The following is a 25,628-nucleotide window of genomic DNA, read 5'->3' on the forward strand; positions in this document are numbered from 1 at the left end:
ATTTGCCAGCACCAGTTCTGCTCAATGTCTCTCCTCAACTCCTCACCTTGAGGCTTCTTTTTCTCTCAGTAGTTATCCACTTAAGTTTAATATTTAATGGAGAAAAGAAAAGGAAAAAAATAATGTAAGAATGATTCAAAGAAACACAAAAAATAAAAACTTAAAAATTATTCAACTTTAATTACAAAAGACAAGTCAAAACAATTACAGGGTATCATTTTAAATATAGAAAACTTTTGAAAATAAAAAACTCAGGTACTAATGTCTATATACATAGATATAATTAATAAAGTGGGTGATCTGACAAAAAGTGTCAAGTGTCAGAAACTTTAAACTCTTTAACCTAGTAAATCAATTTTTAAGATGGTATATTATGGAAAAAATATAGAAAAATTAAAAACTAAATATTTAGCAATGGGTGGATATGTTGAATTACTTTATTCTGTGTTTATGTGATAGAATGTATAGAGCCATTAAAATGGCTTGACACAAGAAAATGTACCGTTATATGAATAAGTGAAAAATTATCTCGACTATATAAAGTGCATATATATAATATGTGAAACAATCAGTAATCTCTGGGTAGTAGAACTCAGGATATTCCATTATACTATTTTACATTATATTTTATCACATTATATCTTATAAAACTATTATTTAAAATTTTCTGTATGAGAAAATATAATCAGGAAAAATAAATTTCAAAATAGTTTTGCCTTATCTCTAGAAGGCATTCTATAAGTTCTAGCTGTTATCGATACAAGTAAAAGGATCCATTTTAAAGCATGTCATGTTACCAGGGCATAAAATGGTTGCTCCAGTACTTGTTGATTTGAACAAAGCCAAAGCATGGGCAATGATTTAAATGTATGTATATATTTTTTACAGTAAACCTCTTAGTTGTGGCAGCATGAGAAGGAAAGCAGGCTTAGGAAAGAACTCTTGAGGGATACTTACATTTATTCCAGAGAGAGAGCATGATCTACAGCATCAGGTACTCCTGAAAAAGGTAAGCTCTGAAAAGTGGCCATTGAATTAAACCATAAGGATATCATCAGGAAGCTTGATACAGTAACTTCAGTGAGATAATAAAGGTGGTTACTGTACTGGAGTGGATTGAGAAAAAAGGGGAGAGAAGAACTTAAGAAGTACAAAGACCTCTATGAATAAGTTTGCTTTTAAGAGGGAGGGATGGGATACAATATAGATTTCAAATCGGGCTTGGTTATTACCTTGTTGAAAGATAGTAGGGACTTTAATACACATAAATCCTAATGGTAAAGAGCCAACTGAGTGAGAGAAATGGAGATAATATCATTGATAAAATAACATGAACTCTGACAAAGTGAAATGGGATATCACTGAGAGAACAGAGGCAGAAATGAAACTTGAGTTGGCTAGTAGGGAGATAGGCGAGAATCTAAGCAAATTTATTTTTGTACTTGGTGACAGGATTTTGATCAAATTGCTGACAACTTGAACTTTCTCTTTGATATATATAATATAGTTACCTGTTGGCTCTCAAGGTGGAAATCCTGGGGTAGGAAGTCTGAGTAAGGGTAGCTGGCTTGAAAAAGCTCCAATAAAGAGTGGAAGACAGGTGATGAGAAAAAGAAGAAAGGTTGACTGGGAAAAAGTGATCATTAAAGGCTGGAGACTACAATTTTGTGACAGCATATAAAAGGATGCATGCTCTTCTCTGGGATTGTGCAGTAGTCCTTGTGGAGATGCAAACAAGGCAGACAGTGGGCACATGCAGAGCTGGGGCTTTGTCAGACAGGTGCAGTTGAATGACAATAGAGCAAGAGAGTAGAAGAAAAGTGTATATTTAACAAATAGTTTTTGCTGTGAGAGAAGATATATAACATGTGGTCCTTAAGAAATTTAATTTCATTTGTCCAGAAATAACAGATATAATAAAGTTAATAACTGGTATAAACTTGTTTCTCAAAGTCAGATAGATAGCTTCTAGATAATGGTTACTTTTTTCAGGGAGTTGTAGAGCCCAGAAGGGAATGTTGGGGGACTTCTGGAATATTGGTGCTATTCTGTTTTTTGATCTGGATGTTTGTTTCATGGGTGTGTTACATTTGTGAAAATTCAGTAAGAATACACTTAAGATATTCATACATACATGTATGTTTCTATAAAGTATTTAAAGAAATTGTCGTAAGATTTATATAAATCATATGGAACATACCTAATTAGATGAATGTTACAAAGAATCAGTGCTTTTTGAAATTCATAAGAGAAATAATTGTAATAAGTCAGATGAAGAGATATACAGATACCATATAATTTCACTTCACTTATGTGTAGAATCTAAAAATAAAACACAAACAAACAAAACAAAAAAATAACTTATAGATACATACAAAGAACAGAATGATGGTTACCAGAAGGGAAGAGGGTTGAGAGGGAGGGTAAAAGGGTTAAAGAAATCAATTATGATGATAGATGGTTACTAGACTTACAGTAGTGAACACAGTGGTATATACAAATATGGAATTTTAATGTGGTACACCTGAAATATATATATAATTTTATATACCAATTTTATCGCATTAAAAACTTTAAAAAAGAAGTAACCATGGTCTGCAATGGTTGCAAAAATAATGGTATTACTGAATATTTAACCCATGACAGGCACACTATAGCCATTTGTATACAGTTGTTTGTTTAAACATCAGATCAACCCTACAGGTAGGTGCCTATACTATTCTCATTTTAGGATGAAGGAATTAAGGGTCAAAGAATTTGATTCATCTGTTGTACATGGATTTTCAATAGTGGAGCCAGAATTTAAACCTAGGTCTACCTGATTGCATCTACGTTCCTACTGCCAGTAAAGGAGTCTGGAGAGGATTCATGGAAGTTTGGAATTATGTGAGAAGCAGAGAATAGAGGAGAAAGCAACCAAAGCAGGAAGTGCAGGATTTAAAGACAAAAATGCACATGGGGATAGAGAGTTAACTTCTAGATGAAGACAAGGGAGATGAATCATCTTTGCTTTAACCATGTCAAAATCTTTCCATGGACAGTCTCAGGACAGAACTGTATGGGAAATGTGAAATGTATCTGCCTGTTCAAACAGCCACAGTAGATGTAAAACCAAAAATAACCTGTTAAATCTGTTCAAAGTAAAAGCTGTTTAAAAAAAAAAACAACATACATAGCAGTTTAAAATTATCATGAAAATGACTCCCCAGCTGAGAAACGGCATGTGTCCGTTGTTAGCACAAACATTTCATCAGCACACACTGGTTGTTATGCTGTTCACAGAACTCACAGTTCTTTCTTCTACACTTGTGTGCTATTTACCTGCAGTACTGAAAATAGAAATCTGCCATTTCAAAAAAATAAAGAAAATGCTGTCAATACTGTCTTGGAAGCAAGACACATCTAGCTTTCTCATATGTACTTCTGACCTCAGCTACTGCTCTCAGGGACACTAGAGAGTTTAGTGTCACTTGGGCAATGAGAGAGAGTAACTGTATTGCTGAAAGATAAATAAACGTAGAGAAAAGTAACCAATTGTTCACTTTCTCACACTGGACTCTTCCTGCAAACCAGCCTTTTATTGTCACTCTCTACTACTACTCAGAGTCTCAGGTTAGAAATATTACAAAGGTGTCTAGAAGCATCCTCTGCCCAAAACAGTGTGGAGATTCCCCCACTGGCTCCACCTCCCGTGAAACTCCAACTCACCAGATCTCACATTTGATTTGGATTACACCCCTGCAGAGAACATCAAATCTCAAATGGAGGACCCAAGGGGCTCAGCAAAAAGGTCACCAGATGCCATCTTAAAGGTCTGCCAGCCTTGGCAGCGACTCAACACCACCAATTTCCAACTGCGCGCCATCTAACAGGCCCCAAACCCTCTGGAGAAGATGGGGTATACTGTGCCAACACAGTGAATGGAGATCTAATTCCAGTAAATGAAAGCATGTTCTTATTTGGAAGTAATAACAGATAATCAACACAACCAGACTTTTCTTATTTAAAAAGACAACAACAAAATAAAAAATAAAATGAGACTAGGGTGGGGAGTGCAAATGAAAATCTCACCAAACTCCATGGGGAAGCTATAATGTGAAGCCTGTGTTAATGTAGCAAATGTTATTGTGATGATGTATGAGGATTTTCTTTTCTTTATTTTTTATGCCATGAAGCCATTCCATGTATTTTTGTCATATAAATTTAGCTTTAGAAAGATTTAAAAGTAATTTAACTCCCAAACCTATGCCTGAATCATTTCTTTATCATTGGAATTATATGAGCTAACATGTTGTAAATGCTTCTGTGTATCAGCTATCATATACGAGTTTGCCTAAGTTCTTTCATGTTATCCAATAATTCTATTGGGCGAATTCAATAATAATTCAAAAAGTAGGGATTATTATCACCATTGGACAGGTGAGACAATGAATGATCAGAGAGGTTAAGTAAATTGCCCAAGGTCATCTTCCTAGTAAGTACAGATCTAGGACTCATATCCAGGTCTGTACGGCTCCAAGGCATATGCTCCTTCCTCTATATTAATCCTTTATTTTACACCCGTAATATACAGACTATTTTAGGCAACATTGTGTTCCTTTTAAAGTATTAATAAAAAAGTAACATATAAAGACATCTAGTCAACTTTCCCACCTAGACCTACAAGTCCCTCTGAATAACACCAAAGTGTCCATCATTCAGTTTTGGTCTGTAATCTTTCCAGGGACAAGGAATTCAATACATTTCCAAAGTTATTCCCAAAATACCCTATTTCTTTCTTTATAACATTGAGTCAAATCCTGACATCAGTGGAAAAAAAAAACAAAGTTTATTTTTCATGGCATTCGCACTACACTATTTCACCGAATAACAAAAATGATTTTTCAAATTAGGGTCACGTTGGCTGCAAAATTAGCAACTGATTGAATCAGCAATTGTTCTTTGGTGTGATATACTTTTAACTCACAAAAAAATGATATCCCGACATACCTACTCTTCAACCTTCTTCACTTTTATATACAATTCTACAGCATTAGATATTATTACATTATGGGTGTTTTCTTCTGTTGACTCAGCTATGCATTACTACCTTCTTAGTCTAGATTGTAGTGTGCATACAATCCACTCATTGTCTTCAGACTGTGTTGTCTTTAAATTTATAAACAATGTGAGAACTGAAAAAATAAAGTATATAAAAAGAGATATGGGACCACAGAGAAATTTCAAGCTAGATCTGCTTAAGGAGGATGGAAATGACTCCATGAAGGAATTGACGTATAAAACAGAAGTTGAAAGAAAAAAAAAGATGAAAAAATATTCCAAATAGGGTGAAGGGCTTGTTCTTGGAGAAAATGACAGTGATTCCTAACTATTGAAACTCAGACCACCTAAAGTGGGTTATAATCACGCAGGGCACTGGATTATAAAACAGATTCTTGGATCACTCTGAAATTATTAAATCGGAATTAAACAGGACAAGAAAATCTGTTTTCTTAGCAAACATCTCAAGTGATTTTTATGCCCATTAAAGTCTGAGGAACAACATCATATGGAGTGACAAAGGAAAGTCTTTTCCATAACTGTGCAAAAGTTACCCATAATTTCAGGTAATATAGTGGTTAAAGACATTGACTTTATGTCCCATAATACTGATTTTGAATCCTAGCTTCAGACATAACTTGCTGCGTGACTTTTGGCAAGTTACTTATCTCTGATTTTCAGAGTCTCATCTGTGAGATTTAAAAAATAATACTTATCAAGATAAGATGTATAAAATATTTAGCGCAGAGTCTGGCGCTCACTTAGCCCTTGACAAATAGTAATTTTACTTTAGTCATAAGTTAAAGTGCTATCTCCTTTATCAGCATTTCCCCATTACCCAAGTACACAAGGATTGTTCCTTTCTTTAGACACCCAAACCTTTTTGTATTGACAGGCAAAACTAAAGTTCAAAATACCAAAGTTGTATGGTACATAGAAACTGAGGAAAGTCTATTTAAATAGATAAAAAGAGAGTTAGTGTAATCTGACTACCCTATTATTTACTAATAACAATAAATACGAGCATTAGAAATCACACACTTTAAAAAAACCAGATTAATTAGTATTAAAAAAAAAGATCTTTGATAAAGAACAATTCTTCAGAACCCTTAATTTTACAGAAAAGAATACCAAAGCATTGCTTCATCACAATGTTCTCAGGTGGACTATACCCAGGAGCTTTGCAGACTGTGCTGCTTTTAAACCTTTGAGCCAATCTTTATCAGCTTGAAATTTAATGTCCTTTGCAGTTACATTCTCCCCTGTTTTGCTTTTGCAAGTCTAAGCAAAATGATTGTGTAATTGCCTAGCCTCTTCACCAGTTATCTCAGTGCTTTAAGACATAGTTTCTGAGCCAGGTCTTCTGTTCATACTGTGAAAAGATGCAGCACAAACAGATCTCCACTCTCTATGCCACTCTCTGTATACATCCACATAGTCTATGGGATTGGGGAACAGTAATGATTCTTATATTATTTTCTTTAGGTTGAACTAAATCAAGGGTATGTAAAGAGATCATGGATTTTTAAAAGTACTGTCAGAAAGGAGGAGAGAGGCGAATAGATGGAGCACAGGATTTTTAGGGCAGTGAGACTATTCTATATGATACCATAATGATGAATACAGGTTGTTATACATTTGTCCAAACTCATAGAATGTGCAACACCAAGAGTGAAGCTTAAGTTAAAGATTTTGCATGATTACATCGTGTCAGTCTAGATTCATCAGTTGTAATAAATGTACCGCTCTGGTGGGGGTTGTTGAAAATGGGGGAGGCTATGTAAATGTAAGGGGAAAAGAGTATATGTGCTATCTCTGTACTTCTCTCTCAATTTTACTGTAAATATAAAACTGCTTTAAGAAAATCAAGTCCTAAAAAAGTGTACTATACAAATATAAATCTGTGCTTTCTAAGGTTGGTAAAATTATAAATCCTTAAACTAAATGTGGCAAGGTATTTATCTCTCTAGAAATTTTCCACATACTTACAATAAACTTATTTTGTTTTGCTTTTAAACCAAACTAGAATTACACCATTTTGTAATCTTTGAAAAAATTCCTGTCAACAACATAATGAGATATCTTTAAACATCAATACTTATGACAGTGCAAGAACATTTTAAATGTCTAAACACTATTTCATTATGTTTATTCAACTAGTCCTATATTGTTGAATGTCATTTCCCAATTTTTATCAGTTTAAATATTGTTGCTCTGCTAGATTTGTTTCTTTGCTCTTAGTTCCAAGCCTCCTTCTCCCCTGCAGAAATCTGACCTGTGTGGACTGATCAGCTCATTAGCTCCCATGTCCTCTGATTCTGGCTGATTTTGGCCAATAAATAGTCCTGGCAGGAGATGGCTTTCTCCCTGCAAAATTGCCTCAAGATACTTGTGTCTCTTGCCCAAAGATCACTACTTTTTTCAAGGTGGCCTGAGCTACCTTCTTTTCATCTCTGCAGACCTAAGGTTGGTAACAACTTTGCATCTGCTAGCCCATGGTTCCTGCATTATACCTTACACTTCTCTTACTTTTATAAACAAACCCTCCTCGAATCACCCTAATTTGAGTTATGTAATCCATTTCTTACTGAACCTAGACTTAAACATTTTTGTGTAAATTTTTGAAACCAAAACATTACATCTACCCATAATTGTTGTCACAGAAAATTGATTCATAGATGGAAAATGTTAGCCAAAATACATGCCTTTTTAAGGCTTTTAATAAATCAGTAGCATATGAGTTCTCTTTTTTCTAAATCCTTGTCAACTCTGAGTATTTCCATTATGGAAATATTTCTAATTCGATTGGTAAGAATAATATCCTTTTGCTGTTTAAATTTCTTATATTACCACTTGAGTAGAGTCCCCCAGCTTCTCCTCCCATCCCCAACACACATATCTAGTGTTCATTTTTTTTTTCCTTTTGCGATTTGCCTATCTTGACCTTTGGCCAATTTTTCAAACTGAACTGCTTATCTTTTTTCTATTGATTTGTAAGAGATCTTTATACATTAAAAGGATTGTTTACTATCACATATGTTATCAATAGTGTTTTGTTTTTACTTTTTAAAATTTTTATTGCATTTTTTTGATATATAGAGTTTCACATAATAAAGTAACAACTTTTACCTCACGGTCTCAATATTCAGGATCAGTGGGCACCAGTTTTTTATAACATTGATTTGTCATTCATTCATATTATGCTATATTCTTTTACTTAAAATGTTATACCTATGTCTTATGGTAGAGGCTTATGTCCAGAACAGTATCTCATACTTCTTTATACCCCTCACAGTGCCTAGAATAATAATAGTAATAATAATAATAATAATAATAAATCCATTGTAGAAGATCAATAAAGAAATATTCTAATGCAGTCGAAAGGGCACAGGAGAAGTTTGCTTTTAGCATATTCCTTCATCACTTTGAACTTGTAAAAATGGAGATAATAGTGTGTGCTCTGATATTTTGAAGAGACTGAGTTCATAAATATTAAGATATTCTGTAGATTACATATCACGAAAAGTAATAAACAAAAACAAGGTATTAGGATAAGTAGATCACTTGACTTTTTAAATCCCAGAGTTTATCCAGGTTATATATAGGGACTATAATTGGTCATTGCTACCATCTCCTGACTAGATTTTCATCATGACTTCCTAAATAGTATCTCTCTTCCAGGTTATCTTCCACACAGCAGCAAGAAATATCCTTTGGAAAGCATAAATTCCACCCCATCCTTCACTGCTCTCAATTCTACATAGAACATTATATTCTACATAGAAAAAATCCGGAATTCCTGCCATGGTTCACATGGACTATGATCTGAGCTCTGCTGGCCTCTGTGACCTCACTTTCTGCCCCCTCTTCCCTTGTGCACTCTGTTCCACCAACATTGGCTTCCTTGCTCCTCCTCGAGGACTTTATGTGTTCCCTCAGCCCAGAATGTTCTTTCCTCAGATATTCGCATGGTTTACTCTCTGTTTAGATCTGTGGAGGCATGATGCCATGATGGTGACAACCTGTGGTGTCACTTGGTATAGGCTAGACCTCATGGATAAGAAAGCAGCAGCTAGATGGGCACCCTGATCTCTGGGCACTGTGTTCCCAGAAAGCGATGCTGTCCCACTTTTTATGAAGCAAGCATTAGGCAGCCTTGTACCAAAAAAAAAAAAAAAAAAAACTGCTTGGGTTCCAAGTGGTCAGCTTTAGGTGCAGTTTGTTGCAGTTGCTAGGAAAGTTGATATCTGGAGAACTTGGGGCCTATGGGAAGTTGCAGCCTCTTCTGAGGCAAGAGAGAGTTTTATGGAAAGTTGGAATCTGGTGAGCCACACCAGATGCAGTTAGGCCAGTCTTAGCCAGCTCACTGCTAGCTAATCATGGATAACTCTTATTGGATAATTTCTGGTTCTTATCTCCACTTAGTCTCAGTTAAAATATCACTTATGCAAAGAGGCCTTCTGGGAACACTCCTTATAACATGATATACCTTTATGATTCTTTTTTTTTTTTTCTTAACTGCACTATTGGTCATTATTTATCTGTACGATATGTGTTTACTATCACTAGAACTTTATACTGCTGTATCCCTCAAGGCTTGGCACTCAGTGCTCAATTAATGTTTGTGAAAAGAACGTTGATGGAATTCCATATATACATTAATTCCTATAGCTGTTAATGTTAACCCTTTTAAAAAGTTCAAGAAAGTAAAATATGTATCCATATGAAGGGCTTTGAGGGATTAAAAAATGACAAGATATGGGCTCCAAGAGAATCACATGGGAAAATAACATTTATTGGCTATAAATATCAATGTGCATTATTATAGATATTTGCTACTTTTTCCCATAAAACTTGTAGTCATCTTCTCCTGTGCTTAATAATGCTGTACCAACAGCAGTGTAACTATGGATAAAGCGCTTTGGGTCATTGATTCTTGGCATTGGAAGGAACTCTGGAGGCCAACTTTATTCATTGGAAGTATCTCAACTCACAAGTGTTTCTTGAAACGAACCCAATTCCACTTTTATTTAACAACTCAATCCCCAGATTCTATAAATATTCCTCTAGGCCAGCAGTCTCAACCTTTTTGGCACCAGGGACCAGTACTCCTATGAAAATCTAATGCCTGATGATCTGAGGTGGAGCCGAGGTGGTGATGCTAGCACTGAGGAGTGGCTGCAAATATAGATGAAGCTTTACTTGCTCACCTGCTGCTCACCTCCTGCTGTGTTGCCCTGTTCCTAACAGGCCACGGACTGGTGCCAGTCTGTGGCCTGGGGGTTGGGGATCCCTGCTCTAGGCCATATTTCATACCCTGGATCTTCCATAATGCTATGCCTTTAGTATGCCAGGGTCTCTCCTAAAACGTGGCATCCAGAGTGGAGCATAGTACTACATAGGTGACATGTCCAATTCTGAATATAGTGGGCCTCTCACATCCCTCTTATCTGGATATTCTCAGCTCATGGTAAACTCAAACACAAGTGTAACAGAGAAACACTCTATTTTATCTTTCATTACTACCACACAGTTCTGGTCACCAAATATGTGGGATTTTCTTCATACCTAGCAGTTCTCCGACACCAGCAAGGTGTCCTGCAATTCAATTAAGTTCTGACACTATCTACATGGAGTTACTGCAGATCTCACAGGTTAAGGCCTCAGTCTCACGAGACTGCCCCACCTCCTTCAGATGTCAGTCACAAGCCCAGGTTGTTGTTACCTGTGTTTCTGACAGATGGGCTGTAAATGAGGGTTCCCCTGACCACCTCTTCCAGTTTGAATAATTTGCTAGAGTGGCTCAGAGAACTCAGGAAAACTGTTTACTTACTAGGTTACTGGTTTATTATAGAAAGAGTGAACTCAAGAATAGCCAGATGTATGAGATGCAGAGGGCAAAGTATGTGGGAAGGGGCATGGAACTTCCATGCCCTCTCCAGGCACCACTACTGTCCCAGCACACAGCGGTGTTCAGCAACCCAGAAGCTCTCTGAATTCTACACTTTTGGGCTTTTTATGTAGGCTTCATCACATAGTTATGATCAATCATTAACTCAATCTCCAGTCCCTCTCCAGTTCTGGGAGAATGAGGGTGGGGGTAAAAGTGGGGTAATTATGCTCTGGTCTTTCAGGTGACCAGCCTCCATCCTAAAGCAATCCAGGAACCTAATGAGAGTATCCTCTTTTAAAACAAAAGATACACCACCACGCAGGAAATTTCAAGGGATTTAGGAGCTCTGTGTCAGAAACCAAGGTCAAAGACCAAATATTAAAAAATGTTCCTAGTGCTCTTATATCTTAGGAAATTGCAAGGGTTTTAGGAGCTTCATGCCAGGAACTGGGAACAGAGACCAATATGTATATATATTTTCTATTAGTTCACATCAAGTAAGACCCAAATATTCCATATAATCATTTACATGTACTCTTAACTAAAAACAAACTTTGTATATATCTCTGTAAGTTCAGCTCATTTTCCTTCCAAGGCTTCCTAGCATTCTACAACCTTCATGTTTGCTGAAGTGATTTGTCTGTCTCTCTCCAGTTGTTTGAAAATGTTGACTAAGAACAAGGGTAACACACAAAACCTCTCCACCTTCTTACTTCCATCCAACATACAGTGTTTACAACAGTTGTTCATGTTGGTATGTCATCTATCTTAATACTATGTGGTCCAGAATTAATTCTCTGCCTTATTTCAAGATTTTGTGAGACAAATGTGCCTAATGACTCACTGAAATTAACAAATACTATGTCTTCATCATTACATCATTTGGACTGCAGTTACTTTATCAATAAAGAAAATGGGACCAGTTTAGCATAATCTCTTTTTAGTCAACATGTACCATCACTTTGTGTTTTGTTTTCACAACTAACATTTAATTCTGTGGCCTGCAATTTTGCCAGGGCTTGTCTATAAGCCTCAAGTTCTGTGGTTTTGTAACCCACCTTTATCTTATTAGAAAATGAAGATATTTTTCTCTCGTCACCTGCCATATCTTCTCAAAGAGCTATCAAAGATTACTCATCAGGGTTCCATAGTAACAGCTGCATGCTATTTTAGCAACATGGGTCTTTACTTGGATTTAAAGCAACTACTATCTTTACAGAACTTAACTTTTCCTGGTGTCCATTTGGCTCCAATTTATCAGATTTTCAATATGTACAGGACTTTGTATTCAGTACTAATGGTACAATTGTGCTCATAGAGTGTACAGTTAAATGGGAGAGACAGAAATGCATAGGAAATTGTCATAGAATGTCATAATTCCTAAGGGAGAGATGCAAGTCCACAGGGGGAGAAGGCCAGTGAATCTGGGGCTGGTGGTGGCAGCACCTGGCTAGACTTGTATTTTAGAAAGATGATACTGGCTGTCCTTGGGACTTGGGCTTCACTGTAATGTCACATAGGAGTCACCTTGGGAGTTGACTAAAATGAATATTCTGAATCAATATGCCTGGAGAGGGGTTCAAGATTCTGTATTTTTAACAAAGTCCCAGGTGGTAGTTCCTGGACTACACTTTAAGGAGCAAGGCTTTAATGAGTATATTGATGAATAAGATTAGAGGCAGAGAGTTGGGTTGGAAGACTAGTATAGGAGGAAAATGATGATAGCACAAACTAGGGGACACTTGTTTTACTCTTTAAAGTCTATTATAGTTTGATTTCCTTTGGAAAAAATATCCAACTAGGTAATTGTACAAGCTAAATTTGGAAAGAGGGAGAAACCTCAATTCCAGTCTTATAACTAATAATAATTGGCCTCACTTTAAGTCCACTAAGACCACCAAGTTGTCTCATGTATAAAATGGAAGACTGGTTTTTATGGGTTGAGTCGTGGTTTCCCCCACCAATTTATATGTTTAAATCTTAACTCCTAGTACCTCAGAATGTTATTGTATTTGGAAATAGGGTGACTGCAGATGTAATTAGTTAAGATGAGGTCATGATAGAGTAGTATGGGTCCCTAATCCAAATGACTAGTGTGCTTATAAAGGAAGAAATTTGTACACAGACACATACACCATACATTCCATATGAAGCTTAGAGTTATGCTGCTACAAACACAAGGAAATACCAGAAGCAAGGAGAGCGACCTGGAACAGAGCCTTACTAAGCAACTTCAGAGAGGGCACAGCTCTACCAACACCTTGATTTCAGACTTCTAGCCTCTAGAACTGTAAGACAATAAGTTTATCTTGGTCTAAGCTACACAGTTTGTGGTACTTTGATAACAGCAGCCCTAGCAAATTAATATACCAATTTATACATTTAACATAATTTTTAGGTCTAACATACTATTCCATGTTCTCCACATATCTTATAGGAAATCTGAACTAAATGTAATCATACTGGAAAATTTCTGTTTTTCTATACATTATTAATTTGTGATTTTTCTTTTTAATTCAGATTCTCCTTTTAGAGACTTCTTCTCCCCCACCCCCCCTTTTTTTTTGGCTTTATGTTCTTATGTAGATTTTTTTTTTACTAATAGGCTCAACTGATTCAACCCGAAGAAAACACCATCTTGAGACCCTGCTGAAAGGTAGATGCAACATAACCGAAATGCTTCAGAGATAGATTTGGGGACATGTATGACATGATAGTGGTGGGTCTGTCCTTACCTCAGCAATAAGAAGACTTTTGAGAATTATTTATTTTCGAACCACACAGGAATATTTTAGCAAAACATTTTAATTGTCTTATGTCATTTAAGCAAAATTAACATCAAGCCCATAAAAAACAAACAGAAAAATCTGTATTAATATTTTAAAAAACAACTTTTTTTCCAGTTGTCATGGAAGAAACAACTATATCTTTTATTTCACAATTAATGTAGCCAAATCAATATACTTTTTTATTTTCTGGATTCTGAAGTTTAAAGAATAAAGAAGGAAAATAAAAGTCACCTTATAAGACAAACAAAATTTTTCCTTATTTAAAAGGATAGAATCCTTCCCCTACCAACCCATTTAGGAACATTTTAGACTCTGATAACCTTGGAAAAAGGAAGGGACTTGAGATTGTTTACAAACAATCTCAGAGAAGAATGGAATCAGTAGAGCAGTAATGTCACCTGGGTAGGAGAACTGAGCAGAGTATCTAAACTGATCTTACTTTCCTTGACAATGACTGGCATGTGACAGGAGATCTTACGATAATCTCAGTTTTCTTATTTACAAAACAAAGGTAACTTGCCTCCTAGGCATAGAATATAAAAAGGATGGCAACATTTCATAGAAAGAGATTTGATTTTTCATTAAATGTCTTATATCCATGGAAAGATTTGCCTGAATCATAGCAGAACCATTTATTAAGCATGCTGAATATACTATTAGAGACAGGAAAGATGTTTTGCATATTTTTCTCACTTGATCCTCACAACAACCCTATTAGATAGTTTTTATCTCCACTTGGTAGATTATAGAATCTGAGGCCAGAGATGTTAATTAACTTTCTCAATGTCAAAAAGGCCAGAAGGGCACAGAGCCAAGATCCAAACTTTCATCTTTCAGCTCTGTAGGGATCCCAAATGCATGACTCATGTGCTGCAAACCTCTATTCCTGTGCTATGGCAGACATTACTAATTGATTATAGCACACACTTTGGAATCTCTTGGGGCTGTCAACACTAATGGTGGAGAATTAAAACTAATTTGCCCTTCTAAAACCTGTACTCTATAACAGTGGTCCTGATGGCCTCATCTTCAGAAACTCTGATTCAATAGATCTTGGGTTGGACCCCAAATCTTTATTTTTAAGGTCTCTCCAGGTGATTCTGATGATAGCCAGATTTGGTCTCCACTGCTTTCTGTGCCAGTGCTTAGTGATGTCAGACCTTTTTCCTGTAAGTGCCTTTGTTTGGTCTGTGGGTTTCTGAAGTAGACACAAGAGCTATGAAAATCATCTTAGGAGGGAAAGACAATTATTGACTAGCTACTGTTTATGGAATGACTACTAGATGAAAGGTAGGTCTAGTACCTTCTTTTTCTCTTGTGAACTGCCACAAGTCTGGAGGGAAGAGGTAGTCAACCCCGTTAGTATCAAACATCTAGTGAATTTGAGAGATATGAGTATCTTCCCTTAAATGTGACTGTGATGAGCTTGGAAGGGAAGAAAGACTTCTTAATTATGCTCTGAGAAGCTCCTCTTGGAGAAATATCGAATAATAAGAAGAATAACAATCTTATAATTTATTATTAATCCCATTCCTTTAATTTATAACAAATCGACTAACAACTTCTCTTCCTGCCTCCTCCCCAAAATTACTACATGTGGTAGACCTGATGAGGAGAAACAGCAGTACTGCATTAATATTTATAAATGTCTCAATGCTTATATTTCCCATCTTTTTGGAAAATCAGCCCAAGTAATTAAGGAGTATGAGGAATTATAAACATGAAAAATATCAGGAAAACGGTGCACATGGAAAGTATCAACACTATTTTATTTCTACTGTTATATCTTAATGATTTAATTTTCCATAGATGGCATTGTTAAACTGTGAATTTCTAGATTAAAAAAAAATACCCAAAGTTCATTATCATCCAGGCAAAACAGATTATTTTCAAACAGTAAACTTACATCTTTGGCTTCTCCACAAGGTACTGAAAGTGTTTACTTCCAATGATTTTCACCACCATCTCAGGCATTGCGTCTGCTGCACAAGGATTCTTCCATACTGAAGACATAGTTCTTCTCAAAACCCCTTCAAATCCTTGGGGGTGGAAAATAAGTAAATATCTTCTTCTTGACTTTCCACTAGGTAACTGTAGCATCCTTGTCAATAACAGCAGTGATAAAAATAACAAATGCTTTACCTGTATTATCTCGTTTAATGCTCCCAATATAGATCTGAGTTAAATAGTCTTAATTACTATTATTCTTGTTTTATATTGAAGGAACAGACATAATGTAGTTATGTAACTAAACAACAAAAATGTAGTTAGCAGAATTGGGATTCCCACCTAAGAAGTTTGTACAACTAGTCTACTGAACCATTTGGCAACTCTACCTCCCTGATTTCAGATGGCACTCTTGAGAGGTCAGAGTGGGAGTCAGGACTTTAATGGGACATATGAAAATCTTATAGTCAGCTCCGATGCTCAGTTTCCTTTTTTATGAAGCCTGGATAATTCCAGTTCTCTTCTCAGACATGTAGGGTGAATCCAACAAGATAATGTATCTGAAATAGTGCCATACAGAGGAAAGAGTTTTGTTGTAGTTGTAGTTGTCATGACTGACCTGTTTTTGCAACAAGCCAATGAATCTGAAATTGAGATCCTGCACTAGATAAGCAGCAGGTGTTTAAACAGGTCTGATGCTAAGGGAAACTTAGAAGTTCTGTAAACTCGGCCCTAGGCTGACCACTCCCTTTCAGAGCCTCTCAGAGTAAAAGGCTTTTAGAAATCATTCTAATCCATATGCTGGTTTTACAGACTGGGAAACTGAGGCCCAGAGAGGGTGTGTTATTTGACCAGGGTCCCACAGCGAGTACTCGGGTCTGACAGCTAGACCAGCATTTTTCCCAAGACCCCAGCTTCACTTAGTATATGGTCAGCACTAGGAGCTGCTCAGTGAGGGAGCCCTATCCAGCAGGACCTGCAACCTCTTCGATGCTTTCTGGAAACTAAGAACCAGAACTTAATGCGTGTGGGGTCCCTTCTCTGCCCAGCAGCTGCGTGTCAGTCTTGACCCCTTCTAGGGAGAGAACAGAGGGAATGGCCTTACCGCTGAGGCTGCGTTTCACCACCCAGGCAGCTCAGGGGTGCGCCGTCTGTGTTCTCCCGAGGAACTAGCTGCTGAGGCCCCTTGGGAGCAGAGTTGGGCAGGGGATTGGAGCCCAGGAGTCTGGCCAATCACAGGGCCCGGCGCGCGGGCGGAGGCTGCTCCCGCCCTCATCGTTAAGGACTCAGGTCTGTTGCTGGGCGGGACCAAATTTCTTTCCACCTGCAGGAGGCAAGGGATCTCCACCACAGGTGCCCAGGCAGTAGCTGCTGACAGGCTTAGATGTTCTGAAATCTGTGTTTTGGGGCTTCCTCAAAGATCTGTGAGCGGTTTTCTTGAAGCTCATGTAGCTCACCTGCTGTGACCACGCCTGTCCCTCTCTTTCCCTTAAGTTTCTTTTCTGAGATTTGCATGTAGGTGGAAATCTTACACTTGTTGCTTCAAATCCAGGCTTTGAATAAATCCCTTCTGTTCCCCAAGATTCAGTTTTCTCATCTGTAAAATAAAGAAAAGTAATAACACACACCTAAAGGTAAGTTGGTAATGAAATTAAGGATATAAAAAATAATTTTAAGTGGTAACGATATGCCAGATCCCTCATTCGAGCCAGATAACTATTACCTTGTAAGTTAACAATTACCAACAAAACAATTTTATTTCTAATTTAAAGATTAAGGGAACAAGGTTTGGCCTGTTGAGAAATTATCCAAGACCCCACAGAAGCAATCAACAGAGCCAAGAACTAAACATAAACCTAAACAGTCCAAATTTCCAGGCACTCTTTACTATGGTGTAGCCTTCAGCACATGTGGATAAAGGCAGTTTAAACTGACTCCAAAATGATGCTTTTTCATCATTAGTAGCAAGACCTAGCATCCATACTACCTGCCTCTCTCCCTCTAGCTGAACCATGTTTTGTGGTTTATTGTACTATCAGCTGGCCCATGCCGCCAGAGATACAATCATTTCCCCTCTAGGGTTCACTCTCTAGTGGGCAAGACACATGGGCACATTCTATGACATACAAAGTGCCATGAGTTTACAGAAGAGGGGCCAGTACCCTCTCACTCCTCCAGCCCAGCCTTCACATCGTCTCCAGATAAGTTCTCCCAAGGCTCAACTGGGATAGCCCCCTCTTATAGTCCAATATTTTGAAGGGCTCCCATCAGCCATGGAGGTTGTCTGTGATTTCAAAGTCTTCTTAAAGACCTCAATCTTGATCTCTAGATTGATTTCCTACCACTTCTCCCAGCCTTGCTCTGCCTATTATATTAGTTTCAGATGTACAGCATAGTGGTTTCAACATCTATATATATATCTTATGAAGTGATCACCATGACAGTTATAGGAACTGTCACCATACAAAGCTATTATGATATTCTTGACTATATTCTCTCCGCTGTTCATTGCATCTCCATGACTTATTTATTTTTTAACTAGAAATGTGTACCTCTAAATCCTTCACCTTTTTCCCATCCCCCCACCTCTATTCATCTCAAATGGTCACAAGTACATGCCTGGGAATCAGATACTTTGAGTTCGAATCTTAGCTCTGCTAGTTCATTGTAATATTGGGCAAGTCACTTAAAAGCTTTGTATCTTATCTTCCTCTTATATAAAATGAGGATGCCTTTTTGTGAAGATTAATTGAGTTATATAAGTAAGGCATTTAAAACAATACTTAATCATAATGAACTACATCGATGTTTGCTATCATCATCATTATAATTATCAAGAAGCTAAACCAGATCCCAGAAGCTGAAAAGTTTCTTCATTCTTTATATAATTTGTGGTTTCTCTCTTATAAAATGTGTCTTTTCTTACCTTAGAGTAAGGCTATTTGTTTGCATCAGTTGTCATACCTTCTTGAAAAATGCTTGGACCAGGCTAACTAATGACCCCCCAGAGTCCACTTCCTAATCCCTGGAACCTATTAATGTTACCTTCTGTGGCAAAAGGGACTTTGCAGATGTGATTAAATTAAGGATCTTGAGATGGGGAGGTTATCCTGGATTATCCAGGTGGATCCTAAATATAATTACAGATGTACTTAGAAGAGGAAGGCAGAGGAAGATTTGACAGAAGAGGACATAGGAGATGTGACCATGGAAGCAAGAGGTTAGAGTGATTTAAGAAAGGTTTCCTGAGTCAAAGAATGCAGGTATTCTCCAGAAATTAGAAAAGGCAAAGAAATGTTTCTCTTCTAGAGTCTCCAGAAGGAAACAGACCCTATTCACCTCTTGACGTTAGCCCGGTGAGGCTGCCTTTGGGCATCTGGCATCCAAAATTGTAGGAGAATAAATTTGCATTGTTATAAACCACCAAGTTTGTGATAATTGTCATAACAGCCATAGGAAATTAATGCAATGCGATCGAAGGATCCGCTTCATAGACCTGATCACACTCTATGCCTTAAGTAGGCCAAACAAAATTCTTATTAATGACCAGTGTACAGATATTGAAGGAAAAAGAAGTCTTCTTTCTGTTGGGGTTCCTAAATTGTGAGAATAAGGTGTTGAGGCTATTGGCAGATATGTACATCAACACCTATTGCCTTTTTTCAGTAGAAGAAGAGGAAGCCAGATCAGAGCTGAAAATAGAGCCAGTGTGAGGAAGGGGGACGAACACAAAGAGGCTGGATCCAGCTATGCCAGGAATTTTAGGTTGTAAAATTCCCAAAAAGAAGAGGGATGAATTTCCCTTTCACTTAAGTTATTTGGAGATGGGCTTCATTAATCTTTACCCAAAGAGCCCTGACTATTAAAAGGCTCTTAAACTTCGAGTTGCTAAGGGTTATATATATATATCAGGTGCAGTTAACTGAATGGCATTTCAAGTTTTACTGTAAATTCTGTGATAAAACTTGAAGGAGTAAATTAATTTTGATCAAATCAGATATTCTACTAAAGACTATCCTTTGACTTTATCTTGACCTAAAAGTTTTATAAATGCTAACTTGAAACATAACGACATTGGAGGGAGGCTTTCCATTGTGCAGTACTTCCATCAGTTTGAAGGTATTTAGATGAAATTTGATATATTTTTCAGACCCAAGGGAACCTTTACCAAGCCATTTTCTAGCCAAATGACTTTTAAAAATCAATTTAACTCTTTTATCTTTAAGGTAGAAGCAAACGATAATTATCCTGAAGACCGCTGTCAGAATTGGAGATAACATGCTTAGTGCCCCTGAAAGTAATAGGCTTCCAATAAATGATATTCTTGTTTATAACAATAGTAGCCAACATTTAGTGAATATTTATTATGTGCCAGACATTTTGCTAAAAGCTTTTCTTTCAATATCTCATTTAATCTTCCTAAGAATTTTATGAAATAAGGACTATTAATATCCCTTTAGAGATGGGGAACCTGAAGCTGAGCGAACATAAATAACTTTCTCAAAGGAACATAGAAGAGTCACCTGGAGTGAAAATCCAGGTGTGTGTGACTCTAGAAGCAGCCTTTGTAGCCAGTACTCCACATCTCCTCTGCGGATGCTAGTTAGCCATCGTTATTATTGTTATGACTGTTACTATTAATTTTGTCAGTAGCAGCATTGTTTTAAGGCTCTAGGTCCCTTAGAGAAATGCAGATATTATTCTATGACAGGATTCTTGAGGAGGAGTGGCCTTTTCTTATCTGGGATTTTCAACTTCACACTCTGCTTTATGAAATGACATAACCAGGAAACATCTCTCCAGTGGTTTATATTAAACAGGGCGAAACAAAAAGCTATGCAATAAATGTCTCCATAAGATTAAATACTGTGGTTAAAACTGCATTCCTTGAATTCAACAGCTTTAGATTACGAGTCACCAGAGAAAGATTCCAGAGAAACATCTTCATCCAATAGAGTAAGCTCTCTCTTTTTTCCCCCCCAAAGAAAGATGAATAGCTGTAATAAGAGAACTAAAGAATGCCCTCTCCTAAAACACCATGATTTTATGTTTACTGTTGAACAGAGTAAGGAAGAGAAAAAAAATTGTTTCCAATGTTTTGTTTTTGCCCATGTAAGTCAAAGTAGCAATAAAGCACTGCTCTTTTGAACTGTTTACTCATAGATCTATAAAAATGAGACATTTTTGCAGTGAAGTCCTTATCTAAAAAGAGAATGCACAAATACTGATGTTAAATTGAGCTGTATTGCAAAGAATATGGAGCAATAAACTCCACCTCCCCCTGCCCCCCAAGTAACATACAGGAGCCAAGCCAATGATCTTTATGACCAATGGGGAACTTTAGGTAAAAATATGAGCAAGGGCAGGGTGATTGATTTTACAATAGAATACAAATCTGGCCAAGTTTCTTTCCTCTTTAAAATGCTCTCATGGCTTTGGAAAAATAGGATTGTGTAGCATACTGATTAGATGGACCAATTTTGGGTCCTATATTAGTTTACTAGGGTTTGCCATAATAGTTCTATGTAGGGAAATGAAGCAGATACTTATGGTTTAAGAGTTCGGAGGCTGGACTTCTGAGAAGGTATCAGCAGTGTTGTTGCCTTCTGGGGAGGGTGAGGAACAATCTGTTCCATGCCTCTGTCTTTGCTTCTGGTGATTTACTGACCATATTTGACATTCTATGGCTTGTAGAACTCTACCTTCATGTTCACATAGTATTCTCCCTATGTATATGTCTGTGTCCAGATTTTTCTTCTTTATAAGGATGTAAATCGTATTGCATTAGAGGCATACTCTACTCCAATGTGACTTTACCTTAACAAAGTTTATCTGCAATCACTCTATTTCCATATAGGGTCACATTCTGAGAGTTATGAATTCAGCATACACATTTTTGGGGAGCACAGTTTGCTATCAACTGAATGCTTGTGCATCTCCCCATCCCCCATTCTTATGTTGATGCTCTGCTCCAATGTAATGGTATTTGGAGGTGTTAAGGCCTTGGGAGGTAATTAGATGAGGTTTAGATAAGGTCAAGAGGGTGGAGCCCCCATGATTGGATTAGTGCCCTTCTAAGGAAATGAAGAGGCCTGAGCTTCCTCTCTTTACCCTGTGAAGATACTGCAAGAAGGTATACCTGTGAAAACTAGGAAGAGGGCTCTCTCCAGGAACTAAATTGGCTGAAACCTTGATCTTGGACTTCTCAGACTTCAAAATTGTGAGAAAAAAATAGTTTGTTGTTCAAGGCACTCAATCTATAGTGTTTTTATTATAGCAACCCAACTTTAGACACATTTCAACTTACAACAGGTCCCTGCTGCTTGAGTCTAAAACTTGGCTCTACACTTAATGTGTTATTTAAGCAAGCTACTTTGCCTTTCTGGAACTTTATTTCTTCTAGGATAATACTAATACCTACCATCATGTAAGGAGAAAATGAATTAACAAATATTTATAATTGTGTTTGGTATATTGAAAAAATTCATTGCCATTAGCCTTATACCTTCATAGGATAATACACAAGTTTTTTATTCTAGCCTCCTTGATTACTGACTTCTCCAATCTCACTTCCCTCTCTTTTTCTCCTCACTAATTAACTGAAGATGAACCAGTTTATCTGTAGTTTCTTAAAACTTCTTTGGAGTTCTTTCCCTCATGTATTTGAAGAGGTTGTTAATTTTACTTGAAGTGTCTTCTCATGGCCCTGTTTCTAACTTTCAAGGTCAAACTTGACCAACTCCATGAAGCTTCCTCAGTGTCCCCAGATGGATAGGTCTGCTCCCTTCAGCAAACCACACTTACCACTCTCAACTGTAATTACTGGTTGAATATCTTTCTCCCCTGCTCAATTGCTCCCATTGAAGGTAAATACTATGTCTTATTCATCATTAGCCAGTTCTAAGCACAGTGCTGGCACATGGTATGTGATCATCAATATATGCTAAATACATGGAAGAAAACAAAAATATGTTGGATAACTTATATTAATATGATAATAGTAACTAAACACTATTTAACAAAAGGTTGCTTATGTTATTTATTTAAGGTTTACTATGTGCCTGTCATTTGGTATCTTATCTCATTTAATTTCAATAATGGTCCTATAAGAAATATATTATTTTCTTTGTTCTACTGATGAAGAATCTGGTCTCAGAGTGCTGGTGTGGATTAGACAGGACTCTTGGCGTGAAATAATATAAAGTCCACGGAAACCAACTCTAGCAAAAGGGGTATTTACCATGGAACCCAAGTATAAAGATGAACCCAGGCCTGGAACAGTTAGAGACATGGAAGAAAATTTTCTTTTACTAGTCCTTATCTTTGTTCCCACCACTCCCCCCCCTCCACCGCCCCATGTGTATTAATTCTCTCTGCTATACTTTAGTGTCTTCTGATCCCACAGATCATGGGAAAGGAAGTCACCATCACAATTCATAGGTTTACATCATTTCCATTCAAGAGACTAATAAACCTAGAATTTTTTAGTCCAACTATTTACTATGGTGGCTTAGTTTGTGTTAGGAGACATCTGAACCAATGAATTGTTACACTGGGGGAAAGGAGATAATAGCAGAAACTTCGGTACGAACCTTTAATTATGGGGGAAGATAGAACTGAGAAAGTTATAAGGTTCAGGATCCCGGGAGAGATTAATCTGATAGGAGGTTGAATAACTTGCCTGAGGTCTTATAACAAAGAAGTTGCAGAGCAACTATTCACATTCACATCTGGTTGACTCTAAAGCATTGCATTTTCTCCTTGGGCTGAATGATTTTAACTTCTATAGTATAATAAAAGAGGCCTGGAAAAAAGGTTATAATAAAAGGTTCTAGAGAGTGACTACAGAATAAAATGTTTTAAACCAAACAAAGACCATTTTATACACTTCTAGATCCTTAAAAACCTTACCTGCTTTTAAGTTTTAACATCTATAAATCACAGAACCTCAAGGTTGAAAGGAACCTCACAAGTTATGGTATGTAACCATTCTTCTACCCAGCCAGATGGTACATGGGAATTCTTTGTGATATTCTTGTATTCTGAAGCCTCAAAGAGGTTGAATTAAGAGCATTGACTCTGAGGCCAAAAGGCTTGGGTTCAAATCTCAACTGTGCCACTTAACTTGCATGTCCTTGGGCAATGGGCTTAGTATTTAAGCCTTAGAATCCTAATCCGTAAAAGGAGAATAATAAAAATAACTATGCCACTCATTTTTTTTTCAAAGCAACATGTATTGTACATTAATCATGTGTGGACCCTCTTCTAAGTGTTTTATATTTACCAACATATTTATCATCATCATAATTCTATGTGATATGGAATATTATTCTTAATTTAAAAAACTGAGGCCAAGGGAAGTGAAGTACCTTGTCCTAGATCTCACAATTTAGTTAGAGGTAGGGCTGGGATTTAAACACATGCACTCTGGTTACAGAGCTTTTGTATTACCCACTATGTTATACCATCTCCCTGCTATTCTTGGGAAGAGAGAGTGATAAAATATATGTAAAGCACTTAGCACCGGCATACCCAACATTCTCAATAAATATCAATGCTGCTGCTCCTACTCTTCTCCTAGTTCCAGTCTTTTTACTACCAGCTACTGAGCCCAAGCACCATAAACTCCTCAGTTTCTGAATTTTCTAGGAAAAGAGGGAGGCCTGCTCTATTTCCTAATACTGCTTCTTGGATTAGAAGAGGAACCTCGTGCAGATGTAGGACTTTTCAATGCCCAGTATCCCTACTCACTACTATTCATGGCCTGGTTAGGATAATGCTCCCTCTTTTTTGGGGGGTTGGGGGCGGAGCAATAAGAAAATAGTTGAAAAAAGAAATGCTCCTTGATAGCATCCTCAAGTGGCCTAAATTTATTTTATGATAAAACTTGCTATATTAGTATCACTGATATATCTATATTAAATATTTATCGAGCATAATTTTAAAGCACTGGGTTGAGTTGCTGACAATAAAATGGTGAGTCAGATTTGAATGCTCCCCTCAAGATTACCAACAGAAGAGGTAAAATGTGCTCATAAATAACTATAATACAGGACATAAAGTAAAAAGGACTAACAAAAATAAAAATTTGAAGAAAAGAGAAATTCAGAATAGTGGGATTGGAAAAGATTTCATGGAAGATTTAGCATATGATTTGGGTCTTTAAAAAAAATAGGTAGTAATTTGACGCATGAGACAGGAAGAGATAATATGCTTTGCAGAGGGAATAACATAAGTAGAGGTAAAGAAATGAAAAATGTTGAGTCGTGGTCAAGGAATATTGTCTAGTTTTATTTGGAAAATGGTGAAAGACAAAATTGGGATGGTAAGTTTGGGCCAGATTGTAGAAGACATTGAGAATCAGATTAAGTGCATGCATTATTTTTGATTTGGACAGAGAGATGTATATACTATTTTAGAGTATGAATGAAATTACCTCACAGAGAGAGTCCAAGTTATACTGTGGTAAGAGATAATACCTAAATTTTAGTAGTTTAAGAAAATGAAAGGTTATTTTTATACATGCAAACTTTGCTGTGGATTTCGGGTATTCTGCTAGGTGATTATCTTCTCTATGTTGTCTCAGCAGTCTAGTGTCTGTGAACCCTATGGCACCTCCATTTCAACACATGCTTCCATGATGGTTGTGACAAGAGAAGAAAGTTCTAGAAGACTATCCACTTCAAACTTGGTACTTTGTTCTAGATATCACACATGCACTGCTTTTGCTAATAGCCCATTGACCAGAAGAGTAACATGACTCTATCTAATGAAAATGGGGGCTGGAAAGTCTGGGCTCTGTAAGCCTGGAAAAGGAGAAAGAGTAGATACTGATGACCCCTAGTAATGTCTACCACACCCAAAGTTGCAGAAAAGTCACTTTGACTTAGAACATGATTGCATTTACAAACAAAATAGAGCTATGTTAAGATTTCTAATATACAATTAACAGAAAATTA

The 25,628-nt window shown here is 36.9% G+C and overlaps 1 protein-coding gene and 1 long non-coding RNA gene across 5 annotated transcripts in view; one reads left to right on the forward strand and one right to left on the reverse strand.

Moving 5' to 3' along the window:
* Positions 1-6,628, forward strand: part of LOC107518355 — a 74,491-nt gene extending 67,863 nt beyond the window's left edge. For 2 of the 3 annotated variants that reach the window (XR_004955151.1, XR_004955153.1), the window contains 2 exons: positions 889-1,009; positions 2,732-6,628. This is a non-coding gene — a long non-coding RNA (uncharacterized LOC107518355). The remainder of the gene's footprint in view (positions 1-888; positions 1,010-2,731) is intronic. The other variant, XR_004955152.1, reaches the window with a different exon arrangement.
* CUNH1orf87 (chromosome unknown C1orf87 homolog) overlaps positions 1-16,853 on the reverse strand; it is a 68,860-nt gene extending 52,007 nt beyond the window's left edge. For both annotated transcript variants that reach the window (XM_016159928.2, XM_016159927.2), the window contains exons 1-2: positions 16,775-16,853; positions 15,629-15,761 (exon numbers count right to left, since the gene is read on the reverse strand). In XM_016159928.2, the coding sequence (XP_016015414.2) occupies positions 15,629-15,735 (107 nt within the window). In that variant the 5' untranslated portion in view covers positions 15,736-15,761; positions 16,775-16,853. The remainder of the gene's footprint in view (positions 1-15,628; positions 15,762-16,774) is intronic.
* Positions 16,854-25,628: the final 8,775 nt, after the last annotated feature.

Source organism: Rousettus aegyptiacus, unplaced genomic scaffold (assembly GCF_014176215.1).
Source record: "Rousettus aegyptiacus isolate mRouAeg1 unplaced genomic scaffold, mRouAeg1.p scaffold_m13_p_1, whole genome shotgun sequence".
Lineage (NCBI taxonomy): Eukaryota > Metazoa > Chordata > Mammalia > Chiroptera > Pteropodidae > Rousettus > Rousettus aegyptiacus.